The 18,815-nt window shown below is 43.3% G+C and overlaps 1 protein-coding gene across 6 annotated transcripts in view; it reads left to right on the top strand.

Moving 5' to 3' along the window:
• The first annotated feature begins 1,359 nt into the window (after positions 1–1,359).
• The window catches only part of LOC114587041 (clathrin heavy chain 1-like), a 63,371-nt gene continuing 45,915 nt past the window's right edge, over positions 1,360–18,815 (top strand). For 5 of the 6 annotated variants that reach the window (XM_077920855.1, XM_028710950.2, XM_077920853.1 and 2 more), the window contains exons 1-2: positions 1,361–1,648; positions 15,105–15,312. In XM_077920855.1, coding sequence (XP_077776981.1) covers positions 1,607–1,648; positions 15,105–15,312 — 250 coding nt within the window. In that variant the 5' untranslated portion in view covers positions 1,361–1,606. Of the gene's footprint in view, positions 1,649–15,104; positions 15,313–18,815 lie in introns of all 6 variants that reach the window. The other variant, XM_077920852.1, reaches the window with a different exon arrangement.

Genomic DNA, 18,815 nt, shown 5'->3' with positions numbered 1-18,815 from the left:
TGTTTATTGACTATATGGGAAATAATTCTGTAAAGCTGAAAACACTGGCAGCATTAAGATAAATTCAACAGTGTTTTGATGGGTGCAATAATGGAATGCTGAATGTTATAGTTTTTGTTAAAACATGTAGGGGTTTATGGTGTGTAAAATGAACCATGGAAAGAGAAGAAGGGAAGTCATTGATACCTTAAGGATGTAAAACGAGTATTTTAAATTGTAAAACAGAAAATTTAATAAAAATTATTTTTAAAAACCCGAACTATACATTCAAGAATGGAGCTGATTCCGATCCTAATAAACTGAGTTTAATGCCATGCTCTGTTCTTTGGTGTGTGCATTTGGGTGAGAATAATAGCGGATCAGCAGAGCTGGACTCTCCTTGGGGCTATTGGGGGTCCTGAACCCCAAATTTTACCCCCACACCACTGTTTGTGGCGGCACAATACGCCTCTCCCCTTCTCCAGCAAGAAATCTCCTTTCTTTCCAATGCCACAGTACAATCCTAACCGTGTTTTTTTTAAAAAAACTCGGAAATAAATCTCGTGGATATCATCAAGAGACACGATCCCGTAGTCATTTGTGCCTGGCAGGGTCGTTGTGCGGATGCAACATAGCGCTTTACAACAGAGAAAAAGGAGGGAGGGAAAGAAGGAAGGTCTCTGCCCCGAAGCGCTTTCCTTTCAACATTAGGAGAGACGCAACGAAAATAGAAGGGCTGTGTGACTTGACAACAACTTCGATAAAGCTATTTCAGGCTCCTCAAAGGACGAGTCTCCTTCCAGACTGAGGGGAATAGCCTGGCTATGGGGCGCAGGATGAGCACAACTGTGGGGTCATAGAAACCATCCTAAGCGGCTGCAGGAAAGGGACCAGACCCTCTTCGCCTTGGGCGGAAGGATATATCTATAGCTCACCTCAGAAACAAGTGCCCCCCCTCAAACTCGGCAACCCCTCCAAACCCCGCCCTTTTTTCCGACACCCCCCCCTTGAGAAGAAAATGAGCCCCGTGCGCGTTTTTATTTTTATTTTTCTGAGGGGGGTGGGAACTTGAAGAACGGAATAAAAGAAAACGCCGTCCACAGAGGGGACTATTTGCGCTTCGGAAAGACCCCCTGCCGTTGCGTCGCCTTCGCTCCTTTTCAGACAAGCTATCTATTTTCGATTTTATTTTTGTTGGCCTGAGGGGCGGAGGGATTTTCCGAACGGGGTGATAGGGTCCGGGAGCCTGAGACAAGAAAAGGGAGCCGGGGGTGATGGAGCCGCGGCGTTCGGAACGGGGGTGAGGGAAGAGGAGGGAGGGGGGCGGCGAGCGGCGCGCCTGCGCAGTCCGCGCCCTCGCCTGCCTGCCTTCGCGGAGCAACCAAACCCCCACCTCCCCTTGCGCGCGCGCGCGTGTATATGTGTGTGTGGGGCGCAGGCAGCGGCTCCCTTCTCTGCCGCCGGACCCACAGCGTGCCCCCTCCCACATCCCCTCCCCTTTCCTTTCCCTTTTTTAAATAATTTAAACCTCAGGAGCTTTCCTGCGCTTCTCTCTCTTTATTTTTGGGAGTCCCCCCCCCCTTTCATCCTCTCTGAGAGGGCTGTTCCCCCCCCCCAAACCCCCACAATGGCTCAGATACTCCCCATAAGATTCCAGGAGCACTTTCAGGTGAGCAACTATTTGGGGGGTGGGGTGAGGGGAAAGGGATCCTCCCATCTTCCTCCCCCCCTCCCCACTCATTTCAGCCTTGAGGGGAAAGGGTGGGTGGGTGGCTTGCGGCCTAGTGTGGCGGTGGGCTTCTCCCCCCCCCCCCACCTGGGGGAGGGGTTTGAATGGGGTTGAGGGGCGGGAAGAGACTCCTTGGAAAAGGGCGAGGGGTTCCCCTCTAGGGGGGTGGGATGGGGTGGGGAAGAGGGCCAGAGAGAACGAATTGTGGGGCAGGCAGGCATCTCTCGGGTGGTGGGCTTGGGGTGGGGGGCTCTCCTCTTTCGATTTCATAAGCCTTTATTGTTTGATAACCTTTTATTGTTTCCTTTTTATAACCCTTTATTCATTCCTCCTCCAGGCAGGATGGCGCAAAGCCTGCCCTGGCTTTTAATTTGGCGCTTGGGGAATGGTGGTGGGGAACATATATATATTTATATAGAAGACGCACACAGATATATATACACACACACACATGCATATTGGAAAATCAGAGTCGTGCTCTTCATTTCAATTATTTTGCCCTTGTTGCACCTGATTCTGGCTTGGTGAGGTTTCCTAGTTTTTGATGGCAGCCTTTTGCGGGTATTTGTGCAGAGTCACTGGCTGCCTGAATGACTGACTCTCCTCCTCCTCCCCCTCTCTCTTTTTTTGGTGTGTATGGAGAGGGAGGCTCCGAGTTGCTTGTCTGCATTACTACACCATAAGGAATATTTGTGGGGAAGGGAGTGCAGAGAAGGACATCTTCACATTGGAAAACGGGCCGCACCTGCGTCCCTGCATTTCTGTGGTTGTTTTTTTTTTGCGGCCGATCCATCGGTTGTGGGGTGGTGGCCGCGGCTTGTGTTTGGGAACCTCTGAGCCATGCAAATGGATCTGCAAGATGGGGAAGGATTGAGCAAATAGATTGCATCTTGTTCCGGAGAACGGCAGGGCTCTGAAAATCTGTTCCCTTCTTGCAGTACTTCTGTCTCTTCTAGAAGCATTCCTGGTGCTACTTTAAAAACAAGAACACAACGCTACTCACTTGGGAGGATGGGCTGCTTTAAGGAAATTGATCCCAGTCTCAAATAGTGAGGCAAAGACTGCAGATAGTTACGTGAAAGAACTGCTATTTGGGGTGGGGAGAGGAGAGAGAGATTGCTCTGAATCAAGTGTAGGGGGAAGTGTTTGCTTAAGAAAAGGCAGTTTATGGCAGGAATTAAAGGAATTCTCTAAATGAATGAGAGAACAGGAAGTGGACTTGGCAAATGCTCCCTCCTTTACCCCTCCCTTCCCCTCTCAGGACAGAGGCATCCATTTCAAAATGTGAACTGCCTGGTGACACCATGCCTTTTGTTAGTGTTTAGTACTGTGTGCTGAATTTCACATTTCTCATTTAGTGTTGTTTAAACATCTTAGGTTTCCCCTAGTGAGTGGTATGAGCTAAGTGCTTCATAGTTCCCAGGCACACAAGATGTAGTTGTATTACGCACTTGGTCCTATAGACGTTTCTCCATATAGCTGAGTAACAGCAACAAAATACCATAAAAATGAAATTGGGGTGTGGGGAGAAAGCTTAATGACTAAGGGCTTATTAGCTGGGTGTGTGTTGACTTGGAAGTAAGTTCCACTGTGTTCAGTGAGACATATGCCTAGGATTGCAGCCTTAAAATTCTCCCAACATTTGTACTCCACATGAGTTAAGTCTCAGATTTGGATTCACAGGAAGTATTAGTTGCACATAAGTATCACATTTCTATTCAGCTTGACTTTCCAGTAGATTCCTTAACACTGCAAATCACTTTGATTCTATGGCTATCTTCAAACTTTCTTAAAATTTTTTTCTGATTTAATTCAATCATTGTTCTTCAGCTAATTGCCTTCCAGATTCCTTTTTCAGTCGATTTCGCATTCTGCATAATTTCTTCGGTTTCATTAGCCGCTGGGCTTTCTGGTCCTTCAGCTTCTCAATATTTATTTCAGTTATGTCCCTCTGTTCCTCCAAAGAGTTCCAGATGGTGTACATAGCCCCTTCCCCCTCTCCATTTTATTATCACAGCAAGCCTGTGAGGTGGTTAGACTGAGAGATGGTGGCTGCCACAAGGTCATCCAGTGAAGTACATGGCTGAGTAGGGATTTATATTTGGGTCTCCCCAGTCCTAACCACTGCATTGTACTATCTGGGACCTGTGCAGTGTTTTAACTTAGCTGAACTTGCACAAGCCATAACACCAGCTTGGTCAGTGAGTGATGGAAACATCACTGCCATAAGTGCAATAAAGAATAAGCTGTACTTTAGTTTTGAACATGAGCACTAAATACTGATTGGTCACTGCTGTAACAAGACAGTGTTACGTTGGCATTCCATATATAAAGAAAAAAGGTTCAGACTGGAAATACTGGATTTCTGTATATTAACCAGACACAAGCTGCAGGTATAGTTTTAGAAGGGGGAGTACTGACAGATTGGTGTGTATGGTGTGGGCATCTCTCAGTATCTTTCTTTCTTTGTGGGGTAAATAACATAAACAATTTTCTGAATGGGTACCGGTACTCTGGGTATTCTGTTCTCCTATACAACTGGGTATTCTGTTGTCCTATACAACTTCCTGGGAGACTTTCAGATTGTCTACAAAGTTTTGGGAGGGGGGGAAGCAGACCAATTTATTATCATGTAGGCTTGGTATTTAACCTTTTACTTGTGTTTCAACAGAAAATGAGATAACTCTTTTAAAATTACATTTTAAAATTGTATTTTAACTGGAAGATAACTGGAAGTTACAAGCACTCTTAAAATAGACTCCAGAATCCCTCAAGGTGGTTGTTGTTTTGTTGGACAACTTGGTGCAATATGTAGAGTGAATTATATCAATCTGTGGGGCGTTTGCCTACCTTCATGAGTTGTAATTCCACAGATCCTTATTGCTTAGCCCAGGGATGGGGAACGTGTGGCCCTCCAGATCTTATTGGACTAAAACTCCCATCATCCCTGACCACTGGCCAAGCTGGCTAGGGGCTGATGGGAATTGTGAGTTCTGGAGGGTCATAGGCTGACCATCTCTGGCTTAGAGATGCCATTGCCAGTCATAATATTAAAAGGTGCTATACAGTATTTTCATATGTAATCATAAGCCATTGCAATATCCAGTACATTTTACTGTAACATTAATTACAAAAAAATCCCTACTCATTTACTGTTTAACTCAACACTTCAATAACAGAGTTGACAGTCTCCTACTATCTGACATTCTTCATCTCTCTTCACTATTGAAATCTTGCTGGCGATCATATGGGATTTTGCCCGTTTAATAAACAAAACAGCAGATAGAATGATAGCCAAGTCAAATATGATCTGGTTTGTCAGCAAAAAGGCCAGTAAGTCCTTTCCCAATCGAGCCTCTTTCCCACACTCAGTGACTTTGCCTGTCCAGGGCAATTATATAGACTGTACTGTTAAAGGGGTGTCAATGCCCTAATGTAACCGAATAGTTTGTCTTATGCAATCTTGCCAGGAAAATTACTCTTGCACACTTTGGATAGTTAAGTTTGGTTCTGTATGGTAGAAGAAAACTCTTGATACTCAGCTTTAGGTTGAAAGGAGATAGTCTTTATATATTAATCTTTGCCAATAACTCATAAACCTAAATCCATGATACACTGCCTTATCAGGCCCAAAACTATATATGTTTGTTTTTCTGGCTAACTTTGATATTCTGGCTGGTTTGTGGCTGCCCATTTGTTTTGGATAACATAATCCAGTAATAGTCCTGCTATTTACTAAAGATGCCAACTTCAATAGATTAGCTTTGTCTCTTAACAGAAAGGATGACATACCATATGGTACTCAGTTACTGATTTTGAATGGATCCAATCTTCTTCAGATCCATATTACCCCAAAGCTGTGCTCTGTGGAGCAGCTGACCCACAACTGTTGCCTGAAAAAAACATTTTTGAAGTGTATGTGGAGTTGATTGAGTTGGAATTCTGCCCTGGAAGTATTTGCATTTTTGTTTCTAGATCATGGTGTAAGAGGAAAATCAAAGTACGGGCAACTCCTCACTTGTGCACAATCTATTTGAATGTGACTGCCCACGTGTGGGAATACAACACTCGCAAGGAGACCCTCCCCGGAGCCTGAAGAGGACAGAGAAGAGAGAGGGGCTTTGTTTTGGATGCTCGGCCTACCTGCCTAACAGCTGATGCGTGGGAAAGTGCCTGCTGCTGCTGCTGCACTACCCTGTATGTCAGTTGCTAGGTAGGAAGGCTGAACAGCCTCAACAAAGCCCTGCTGTGCCTCCGACTTGCGAGGAGACCATCCCCAGAGCCTGAAGAGGGCCACCTTGTGAGCCACAAGGACCCTCCAGGGTGTTCCCCACTTGCACACATTTTGCTTATGTGCAAGGAGCCCCTGATTGTAACCTCCACGTAAGTGGGGAGTCACCTGTAATAACTATGCTGCTCTTCAATGACTGAAATCAAGTTCCAATTCATTCAAAGGATGTAGCATAGGCATGGAGAAAGCTATGAATGCCATGGTGCTTTAGTTCGGTTGTGTTGATTTTTGGAGAGTCATGGAGGAGCTAAACCTCTTCAAAAATTAAATGGAAACACGGAAGAATATCCTGTTTGTCTGATTGAAATAGTTTGTGATGTTTAATTATTACTTTTGTGAAAGCTTGGCATAAGTAACAACTGCATGCCAGCATCTACTAGCATTCCTTGAATTTCGGATGTTTAGATCAGGTAGCCTACCTGTGAGATGAGTTGTCTAAGATATTCCTGAGACAACATGCAAGGTTATGGTCTTAAGGCAAGAACCTTGGTGCAAAGCACTGAAAGCATTTCAAGTCTGCCAGCATCTTATGACAAAAACGCCATGAGCACACCTACACATTCTTCTAGATGAGTAGCTGGCAAATCATTATCTGAATAGAACCCCTCACTGACAGAATAATTTCCTAAGGAGAATGCAGTCGTGCTGAAAGTTCAAGGAGCAGCACTGAGGCTTCAAAACGGATTTCATCGATTCTCTTCATCAGTTCCATCCAGTTGTGCAGGAACAAATAGCTAGGAAATAGTTTTGATTTACCAGTTTCCTGGCAATATTTTCTCACTAATGGTTGTGTAGTAGCAAACCACTTACTTTGCATGGGCTTTGTTAGTAGGTAACAGCCATTGTCAGAAACTGAGATATGAAAGCTTGGAGCTAAATGGCACTTTAAACATAGGTTATGGGCGCAACAATAGAATGTCTAGGCGTGCTTTTTTTAATATAACGAAAACAAAAAGCTGTAAATGAATGCAGCTAAACTGTTCATTTTTCACATGGTCTAGTCCTTCCCCTGCCCAGCCCGTAATATTCTTAAGAGAGTCTCTTCTCCAGTCTACAGAGAGTAGCTGTAAGTGAGGAGGCAGAAAAAGGTCCTCCTTTTCTTCTACTCTGCAGTTTTAATGTGAAATCTTAGGCACAGTACTGCACCAAGAGCTCAGAAACTGCTCGTGCTATTGAAATTCCCCATTGCAAAACAACAACAACAACAATTAATAATAATATTTATTTATTTATTTATTATTTATACCCTGCCCATGTGGCTGGGTTTCCCCAGCCACCCTGGGTGGCTTCCAACAAAAGATTAAAATACAATAGTCCTTCAGATATTAAAAGCTTCCCTAAACAGGGCTGCCTTCAGATGCCTTCTAAAAGTCTGGTAGTTGTTTTTTCCTTTGACATCTGGTAGGAGGGCATTCCACAGGGCGGGCGCCACTACTGAGAAGGCCCTTTGCCTTGTTCCCTGTAACTTGGCTTCTCACAGTGAGGGAACCGCCAGAAGGCCCTCAGCTCTAGACCTCAGTTTCCGGGCAGAATGATGAGGGTGGAGACCTGGAACATTGCGCCTAGGATGCGCCTAGAACATTGGGAGTTTCGAGCACTGGTAACAGCTAAGCCATTAACCATGGCTTACTGAACTATCCTGTGAATACAACCTAAGTGGCCCTGCTTTGCTCCAACCTTACTCAAATGGGGAAGAAAACTACAAATGGCTGGCTTAGCATTACATCTGAACCCATGCTTGTGGTTTGTTTTGCCCAGGCAAGCCACATCTGGGAAGTGACCAAGAAACCATTGCTTCCTGCTTGTGGTTTGTTTAGGCATAACAAATCAGGGTTTTAACTTAGTGCTTATGGTATGTATCCCCACTCAAGACGAGAAGTGTGAAGCAACAGTACTCAGGCTGCATGCACATGATAGTTCAGTTAATTCTTTGAAGCTGCACATGGAGACAGCCAGTGTGTCCCCAAAGTACATGTTTACTTGCATTCCTATATTGGAGTATTTGCTGCCTGCCTATCATAATTGCACATGATTTCCACTGGCTGGAAATTGGGTACGTGAATAATATAGGCAGGGATAAAATCTGCTTGTATAGAATCTTCTGTATTGGGTTGGGGGGTATTCCTTTTCCTACATATGAACGTTAAATGCAATTAAAAAATAGCAGCCAACACCTTGACTAAAGAAGCTCCTCGTGTACTGCTGTAAATGTAATGTGGCCTCTTCTCCCCCACCCTCAGTCCCCCCCCAGTTGTATATCTCCTGCTGTATTTGGAGAGCTCACCTTGCTGCAGTGTATCTAAAACATAATCTCAAGGAGACTTTGATTCTGTGTTCTTCCTTCCCTAAGCTTCACTCAGGCTTCTTCACATTTACTCAGAAAATAAAAGTGCAGTGCTTCTCCTGAAGATGCTCACTCCTTCACTTCAAAGGCTCTGCAAGAGTACAGAGTTGGTTGTGAAGACCACTTCTCTGCTACACAATAGTAAAAGGGATGGTCTTAATTTAGACAGTTTGGCCTTCAAGGCTTGGTGTGCAGGGGAGAATTCTATCCTGATCTGCTAACCATGGCTAAAATGTGCTTGCAAAGTATGGTTTGGGCTACCTGTGATTTTGTGTTACATGTGCTGAAGTTCTTGCTAATTGTTGAATAATCAGAAACTGAAGAGGGAGGTGTGGGAGATGACTAGATATGTGTGGCTAGGGTTGCAGGCATAGAGGCTTGAAGAATAGTTGTTCATTCCATCCCCCAGCACAATGACTGATCAGACTTGTCTTTGTCTTTGAATAAACTTGAAGCCTTGCAAGCCCTTCAGAGGGAATGACCTTTGTTTGGGGGCAGCTTGACAGGCCATTTTGAGAGTTACCACCCCGGGCAATTGCAAAGGAAAGGAAAGGCTGTTCAGGCTGTAATAACTAGAGATGCTCTCAAAGGTTGGGTAATTTCTTCACTGGGACGAGGCAATATGTTACAGAATAGTGGCAAGCTTTTCAACTCTCCACAACTCTTCCATCATGCAAGGTGTTACACAAAAGAGGGGTGGAGAAAATAAAGCAGCTGTAGTAGAAAAAATGAAGCTGGATGTTGCCGCTTTAAGACCAGTTTTTAGAAGCTCTGTACATTTTTCAGTTCCTTCAGTTGTGGAACACTGTACATTGCTGTGGAATACCTTGGGCAAAAAGGTTCATGACTGAATTGGAAAAAGAAAAGTGTGTATAATGGAGAAGTGTCCAAATATTTACGGGTCTGTGAAAAGAATAACTATTGCAGTAATTGCTCTCTTTGCCATTTCCCCTGGGGATTACTTGACCTTTTATCTATCTTTGTCAGCTAGTAGAATATTGGTAGAGTTACAGAGCTGGTCTGACTACAGAAAAACTTCATTTAATAGGAACACCGAGGGGCGGATATAAAGTGACCTGCCCAGAACATTGAGCCAGATTAAAGGCCCCTTTAGGGTCTTCAGATTTCCACCTTTCTGAAAATAGCTTATATAGATACCTTCCCATGCTTCTGCCATTGCTACTGAAGAATCTAAGACTCTTCTTGTTTGTGAATGTGGAACACAGACCCTGCAGGATCTGATTGTCTCTGCATGGGAATTGTCACCTCTGGTCAGCCCAATTAGGGCTATACAAGATTGAATGATCTCTGCCAGGACTATATGAGATTGAATAATCTCTGCAGATTTAAAGATGGTACAGCAAGTATACTGATGTGTTTGTGGGCAGGACTTGAAAATTTCGTGAAAGCTGTACCAGATAAATCAGAAGGGACTGTTTTGATAGCAGTCCTTATTACATACAAAGGTGCGATCAAACTTTTAGTTATGTAATTGCTTCTCTTTTGGGTGGGGTTGTGTGTAGGTGGTATGCAGAAGGAAACACACTTTAAATTATAGAAGGGGTAATACAACATTTCTATTAGCTGCTATTTTTATGCCTATTACAAACCGTTTCCAGTCATGTCTCATGAGAACAGCATGTAAGTGCAGTAAAAACTGTCTGTTGATGTAAGAATGGAATGTTGCCATAACTGGATGGCAAATAAATATGGCAAGGGGTAACCTCTTCTTGCTTATTTGGTGTTCCATGATAAAACTTGGAGATATGTTTGTCTCTCTCAGTAAACAGTTTGCTTATGTGCTGTATATACGCTGTGCTCAAAGCTGCTGACAGAAAGCAGACAAATACAATGAGCACAGTATTTTAGATACTGTTTTTAGGCCACCTTTCATTCCATAGAATCCATGGGCAGTGTATACAAGATACAAACAAACAAACAAGTTTATTAAATTTGTGAGGTCCATGCCTTTACACAAAATACCATAAAACATTGTTAAAAGATAAACAATAAAATTATAAAAGTAAGCTAAAATTCATGTCATGCTATCCCAGCAAGGAAACTACCCAAAAAACCCCACCATTCAGGAAAGAAGATACAGCAACAGGTTAGGAGATCAATGGAAGGGACCTCACCGTTTCATCCAGGAACCGTACCCTAGTTTTCATAGCCTTCACCACAAAGACTGCTACCACGTGAGAAATCCGTGGATCAGCGTCCACTAGTAAAAACTTTACTTGGTCCTCAGAGTTGACTATTGATTTGGGAATAGTTTGTAACATCGCATCCCTGAAGGCCGAATAGATGGGACAATACAACATGTAATGTATGAGATCCTCTTTGGTTCTCATATGACAAGGACATATACGCTGCTCTACTGGGATTTTTGCATATCTGCCTGACAGATAGGCCGTAGGAATGGTTTGAAAACGGGCCATGGTGAAGGCTCTCCGAAGGGTGGGATTGGTGATATTCGCTAAGTAATTGGCGCAGGTTTTGACTGTTTTCAGTCGGGGAAGCCAGTGGGAGGACCCTGGGTTCTGTATTTTTGTGATATCTAACAGAGCGTCTCTCTGCAGGATCCATTCCCGAACTTTGTCCGGGCTCCACAGTTTGAGGATATTAAACTCCGGTAGGGTGTATCTAACCAGGATCTCAGATAGGTTTTGACGCCAAGTGGTGTTCTTTTGAAGAGATACAAAGGCTTGTTTGGCTAATAAGGTGTTTGAGGTATTTGCAAGGTTGATGTAAAATCGTAGGAATCTTAAATGGGCCCTGGCAGACACAGAGGGTAATCCAACCTCCACCCTCAAGAAAGCTGCTGGGGTTCCTTGAGGAAGGCCTAGAATCCTCCTGAGATAATAATTTTGCAAAATTTCGAGCCGTTCCATCAGCCTCTGGTTCCACCCCCAGAGTTCTATCCCATATAACATCTGGGGAATAGCTTTCCCAACAAAAGCTCTTAATGCTGGGATCACCAATTGTCCTCCCCGGGTATGAAAGAAATTAAGCAGGACACCAATTGTTCTTTGTGTTAGGATGGTTACAGCCTTAAAGTGGGCTAACCAACTAGATGTAGCCTGGAATGTAGCACCCAGATATTTAAAAAAAGGGCACTGTTCAATCACATGTTCATCTAAAGACCATCTAAAGGTGTGGCGAGCTCTAGTGAACACCACAATTTTTGTTTACAAGATACAAAAACAATGCAACATTAAAACATGAACATTGCAAACAGGACACTAATAATAATAATAATAATAATAATAATAATAATAATAATAATTTATTATTTGTACCCCACCCATCTGCCTGGGTTTCCCCAGCCACTCTGGGCGGCTTCCAACAAAGATGAAAGATACACTAAATTCAGCAGCAGTCATAAAATAAAAGTGAAACTTTAGATGTAACTCAGATGCCTGGGTAAAAACAGAAATGCGTCTTTAACTCATGCTGGAGAATTGGCAAAGAGGGAGGCAGCCGCATTTCAAACAGTAGGTAGTTTCACAAGCAGGTGCCACCACAGAGAAGGCCTTCTCCTGTGTCGCTACACAATGGACTTCACCCTGAGAAGAGACAACTCATCAGATATCAGTGCTTCAGTTAGCAGATATGGGAAGAGACATTCCTTCATGTATTTGGTCCCAAGTCTTGTCAGGATTCAGCTTCAGTTCATTGGCTCTCATCTAACACCTGTACAGCTTCTCCTGATATTAAGATCATGTTGGGTGTTGGTAACATATTGATGAACTTATACTTCAAATCCCTGAATGACTTCACCTGGTGGCTTTGTACAGATACTAAACAGCATGGGGGACAAGAGGTAACACTCTGGATTCCACACCATAAAAACCATGGAGTTGAGCAGCAGTTTCACAATGCTACTCTCTGGTTGCAGTCCTACAGAGAGGGTCAAGTCTCTCAACCCACAGAGCTGCCTCAGGAGGATACAGTGGTCAGTGGTTTTAAATGTCATGAAGAGATCCAGGAGACTCAACAAAGGTTGCACTCCTCCCATCTGTCTCCCAGAACACTTCATGAATTAAACCCAGATTAAAGTGAGCCTAGATATTCAATTTTTTCTACCGCCCCTCCCACAGAGAGGCATCTCCCCCACCCCCAGGCTCACAATAGCCATATTAAACATTAGAATACCGACAATATAATATGGACAATTGGAACATAAAAAATCAATTTCATCAATTTGTATTAAGAGGTCTAAGGGTAAGATGTATATCCCAGATTGCAGCAAAAGAAAAAGATAAGACAGACAAAATTGAATGAATGAGCCTCCAACCCTAGCAAACTGATGGATCATCGTAATTTTTTTCTGGGACAATTGTACCAAGGAATGTAATTGAACATCTATGCTATAAAAAATAAAATCAAATGTGAATATGACAAGCTAAATGTATGCTGCAACTTGCATACCTTCCAGCTATTACTTCCTCTCATTTTTAATGCATGTTTTGCTAGATAATTTTAGAAAGAAATAATCATATTCAAGGGCGTAGTGGGTCCTTCTGTTGCTTTTTGTTAGACTTCTGTGTTGATGGTTCCTGGTTCACAGTTAACTGTAATCGGTTTACTGCTGTTAAAAAGCTAAATATCTCAAGTAGACAATCTTCAGTAGAAGCTTTTGAGTCTTGTGCTACTGTCAAACTTACAATGTCGCTGGCTGGTTCCCCACAGCAAAATGCTTGAAAATGGTTGTCTTTATTGGGGGAAGGATCATAGCTTAGTGGTTGAGCATCTCCTTTGCATGCAGAAGGTCCCAGATTCAATCATTGGCATCTCCAGGTAGGGCTGGGGAAGACTCGCTGCCTGAAGCCCCAGAGAGCTGCTGGTGCTCAATATTGGCAGTACTGAGCTAGATGGACCCAGTGGTTTGATTCTGTACTAGCAGGTTCCTGTCTTTCTAGAACAAGCCTACAGAGTTGCTGATAGAAAACTTATACAGTGGTGCCTCGCAAGACGAAATTAATCCGTTCCGCGAGTCTCTTCGCCTTGCGGCTTTTTTCGTCTTGCGAAGCACGGCTATTAGCGGCTTAGCGGCTATTAACGGCTTAGCGGCTTTAAGAAAAAGGAAACAAACTCGCAAGAACTCGCAAGACGTTTCATCTTGCGAAGCAAGCCCATAGGGAAATTTGTCTTGCGGAACGACTCAAAAAATGGAAAACCCTTTCGTCTAGCGAGTTTTTCGTCTTGCGGGGCACCACTGTAGTAAGGAACTTCCCTCTGTCCCATTCACTGAATGGATTTAAAATGAGGAGTACTGAAGTTGCACACAGGCCACAATGTTCTACTTCCTGTTGGTGCGGATAAACTTGCTTCAGTGTATAGACTTGCTATACACTAAACATGTTGCCATTTATGGCATACAATCCAGCTAATAAACGCTGGAATAATAAATATGGGGAAGATTAGCACAATAGCTTGGGAACGTAACCCTGCAAAAACATTCTTTCAGCAAGAATGTTTGAGATGTGCAAGTTGCTGTGAAATCTGGAATAAAGCAGCTAGATTGAGCGAAACTAGAAATGTTGAACCCTGCTTCAATATTGGGGGAATTGGTACCATGTGATATAGTGTATAACGGAGGGTTTCCATGCCAGAGATGCCAGTGGCTCTGAGTCAACATATGTTAACAAACTGCCCTGGTAACTAGGAATCTATTTCCAGAGAGGTGGGTGTGTTGAGGCTGTGTTGAAGCAAAAACAGAATATTGTGGTACCTTAAATAAACAACATGTTAAAAGATTTAACAAATGAATTGTGTCATCATCTTTCATGGTCTCGCATCCACTTCACCGGCGAAGAGCACGAGAAGAGCTCTGCTGGATCACACCAAAAGCCCATCTAGCCCTCCAACCTGTTCTCACAGTGACCTACCAGTTGCTTATGGGAAGGCCACAACCAGGTCCTTTGTGCATTTGATGAAACGGGTGCCAGACTACAAATATTTATGACCTAATGCATTTGTTAAGTATTGAAGGTGCCACAAGACACTCCTTTGTTCTTGTAGGAATTGATTGGATCTGGTTCTTGGTTTGAAGAGATTGTTGAGCACTATTTCACATGTAATGTAGCCTTCATTACGTATACTCCGGATGGGGATAAGATGGAGATAGTAGCCAGGTTTATGCAACACGCAGTGAGGATTCATGAAAGCTATGCAACACTGACTTAAGTGTTAGATGAAGGCTGTTTGTTGGTTGGGGGGTTGTTGTTGTGTTTTTTGGTGACTGGTTTTTCTGTATTGAACCCTACTGGAATGCCAATAAAGGTTTGAGAATCTGACTACTATTAATTTCACTGGGTGAAAGCTATGCATCCCTCCTACAACTGGTTGTTAAAAATGTAAATAGTCAGTGGGCTGGGTTATGAACATGGTGCACAGTGAAGCAGTCCCATGAACACTGCAAATCTTTGCATGGATATACCTGATCTGTATTCACAAATAGCTTATCTGCCCCCACATCTAATGTAATAGAGTAGTTTTTGAAGGTTTAAGTGAGCCACACTGTGAAGAAACACCAACTCCATGATCACTGTGAGTTGCTTTCTGATCACAAAGATATATGTAAAACCTGTGTAGTCAACTGCTCCTAATACCACTTTCCCCAGAGAGAAGTGTCTGTTCTAGGAATAAACAGTGATGGCATGGTGGCATTTTGCCACATGTGCAGATTTCCCCGCCTAGCAGTCCTTGTCTGTGGTCATGCAAGGTTTTTACCAATACTTTGCTTTTTTTTTTTACAGCTCCAAAATCTTGGAATTAATCCAGCAAACATTGGATTCAGTACCTTAACAATGGAATCTGATAAATTCATATGTATTCGAGAAAAAGTTGGTGAGCAAGCACAGGTTGTGATCATAGACATGAGCGATCCAACCACTCCTATCAGGCGCCCAATCTCTGCAGAAAGTGCCATCATGAATCCAGCTTCTAAAGTAATTGCTCTGAAAGGTAAGTTTTATTTTCTTTGCATTATCTTGGGAGGATTGTTGTGCAGCAGCACATGTATTGGTTCTGCTTTGAACCCGTGTGCAGTATGTTAAGATTTGGTTGCATTTTGGTAACCATTGTATCAGTCAGGGAATGCTGTAAATAATGGGATTGAGTTGTACTAGGAATGAAGTGGTTTGGAAAGTTTGCTTAATGTAGGACTTGTCAAAGCAAAGTATTAGGTTAATATTAAGATGACATTAGGGACACAGGTGGCGCTGTGGGTTAAAGCCTCAGCGCCTAGGACTTGCCGATTGAAAGGTCGGCGGTTTGAATCCCCGCGGCGGAGTGCGCTCCCGTCGTTCGGTCCCAGCGCCTGCCAACCTAGCAGTTCGAAAGCACCTTCGGGTGCAAGTAGATAAATAGGGACCGCTTACCAGCGGGAAGGTAAACGGCGTTCCGTGTGCTGCGCTGGCTTGCCAGATGCAGCTTGTCACGCTGGCCACGTGACCTGGAAGTGTCTGCGGACAGCGCTGGCTCCCGGCCTATAGAGTGAGATGAGCGCACAACCCTAGAGTCTGTCAAGACTGGCCCGTACGGGCAGGGGTACCTTTACCTTTACCTTAAGATGACATTGCTATTGTACAGTAAGCTTTGAATTATTTTTTTCAAGGCTGGGAAAATCAATAGGCACCACCAATTCCAATACCTCTGGGTATCTTTTCCAGCCAAGTACTGCTTTTGCAGGGCAGTATTTTGGGGTGGCAGGGAAGGCAAGCATCTACTAAATAAAGCTTGGATCGTGTTGCATGTTTGGTTTAAAGTCCTAAAACTGAAAAGGTAAAGTTTCTGCTGCAGCTAGTCCTAGGAGCTATGTGATCTTCCAGGTGCTGCCTAATCACCATGTAAAAATATCCATACCCAAGCAGATGCAAAAACTCATTGGTGTCTAATATATAAAATGGTTTCACTTTCACTGACTGTGTACTTTCTTTCCTGCATTCTTGTCTTAAAACAGATGGTGAGTTAACTTTGTACTGACACACTTCATGTTTAATAGTTTTGGAATGGTCTCATCTCATAAAAAGTACTAAATTCTGCAGGAGGCAATTTGGCATGTCACTTGTAGAGATAATTGTAATCTAGATGCTAAAATTTTGAGTTTGGGCAAATGAAACTATTTATCCTCTGAAACCACTTGTGACTTGATGGTAGTAACTGTACCAATAGATGGTTAAACCCAGCCTTAACCACAGTACAGTTAACTGACAAAATCAAGTCGCACTACTTTTATGAGAGACCTTTGCTGGCATGGTGTCTTGTGTGCTAGTCACTTCTTTTATTTTAAATGTGGTACTTGGTCTTAAAAGTCCATGGCAATGCTCGCAGGGGTCCACGATGCTACTTCAAAAATTGGCTTGCGTTGAAAATCTGTGAACAACTCGGAAGTATGTAGGCAGCTGCCACTTAGAATGCCCATGCTCACCAAAGCACCTTGTTGGTAGCAAAGGGCTGTGAATGGACAACATGGGACTAATAACCCCAGTGTTAACTTTGACTTAAGATTCAGTACACACACAGTGCTTTAATTCTAATTGTCTTGGCCCCCTGTGAATCAAGCTCTTGGCCAGAAGAGCTAATATTTTGTGATAGCCCTTGGCATAACTACCTAATACACTATTTTGTTGCTATACCACGTGTGCTAACCCCAGAGATGCAAGTAACTGAACATAACTTAGTGTCTCATCCCCTCCCTCAATCTCCATCAAGAGCTCTTGCAGCATTACCACGTCACTTCCCACTTTCTTCTTTAAAAGAGTGTTAAGAAATAAAAGTGTTCAGATGAGTGGCCATGACAGCACATAATTATTTAGGAGGAGCAGTAACAGGGTTATAGCTTGCCCAGAAACCTATTACCCCAACAGAAACGTAGACCGACTTGTATTAAAATGTGGAGGAAACGTTGCTTTAGAAAAGCACTTAAATGTTCCCTGCAGATGGGAGTGTGGTGCTGGCAAACCAACTGCGTATTATGTCTTTCCTGAAGCTCAGGTTCCTTGTGTGAACAGTGAACATACATTACCAGTCCCTCAGAAATGTAATGCTTCTCAGAACTGTGATAAGAGTATGGTGCGTGCATACAAATTGCATTTCTGGATTGCATGTGGCATTCCTACAGTGATCAAAGCATTATTGTCCTTGTATGGATGTATCCTGTGTTTGTAATGTACCGTGAGAGCACTTCCAGTGATCTATGTTGGAACAGAATGGGGGGACGTAGTACTTTCCATAGGGCATTTCCATACACAAAGCATGGGAATGCAAAAAGGCAATTTCATACTCTACTCTTGCAGAGATGTAAAGTGTTCATAAAGCCTCTCCCCCTTCTCCCAAATTTGTCACCTGAGTAGATGTCTGGCTTTTAGTTAAGCAATGCAATTAAATGGTTCTTTTTATTATTAAAAAAACAACAACTTGCTGCTTGATACTTACTATTTATTTGAGGTGAGAATCCATCGTGGGCAAGCTTCTGTAGTGGGATGATGACATGTGATCAGTTCTGCTGGAAGAAACTTTACTTGAGAGTGGGGGTGAAATTGTTGCATGTTGCTCTTCCCCTGAATTCTGTTGGAGCATTCCAGTCCTAGCAGCCTACTCGAACATGAGTGTGCTTGTTAGGGCTCTTCCTGCTCTTGGCATGCTCTCTCCATAACGGTTTTGTGCAAAGAAATTGTAGTTGAAAAAGCCACCATTATCACCAAGTAGGAGGATAGACTCTGCTTGCATCTATCTCATGGCCCCTTTTGCCTTGCTGTGTACATTCCCCCCCCCCCCCGTACATGTATGTGCAAATAAACTCCACAACTGCGATGACTTTTTATGCATCCAACTTGGGCTCTTGCCCACCAAAGGCTAAGCCATAATCTAGCCTTTAAGGTTCCTCCAGTACTTTGTTTTTGCTGCAAGAGACCAGAACCGCTATCCCTTGAAATTTGGTAAACAAAAATCGTACGCGTTCCAATTGCATGTCAGGAACACACTGTTGAAGAGCGAGTGCTTTACAGTACTTTTTTGTATTTAAATCTGACAGCATTAGTCTTCACTATATTGCTTTAATAGCAGGGCTGCATTCATAAAGTTGGGAGTTGGCACAGTAGTTCAAACATATGTGTCAAAGAACCCTGTGAGGAAAAATGTCTAAAATTAGGCATAAAATTAGCTTAGGCCAAGAGAACTCCCCCAGCCTCTTTTAGTTGCGTAGAAAAAAAACACTCGACCCCCCCAGTCAAGGTTCAAAGGGTTACCCTGCATGCAGTTGAAATAAAAAGTAGAGGCTGAGGAATTCAATGAGAGTCAAACCTTTCAGGGACACTGTACACAGATGTGAAAAAACAAGATTTTGATTGAGTGCGGTGACTCTTTGGCTGACATGCGTTCCTAATGAAATGCATAAACCCCTACCCTGACTACTACTAATTTTACCAATCAGGCCCACCTTGTAAATTGTCTGGGGACTCTTGGAG

The sequence above is a fragment of the Podarcis muralis genome, chromosome 16, assembly GCF_964188315.1.
Source record: "Podarcis muralis chromosome 16, rPodMur119.hap1.1, whole genome shotgun sequence".
In the NCBI taxonomy this organism is placed as follows: Eukaryota; Metazoa; Chordata; class Lepidosauria; order Squamata; family Lacertidae; genus Podarcis; species Podarcis muralis.
Note: the sequence above shows the minus strand (reverse complement) of the source record. Positions and strands in the feature narration are given on the sequence as shown.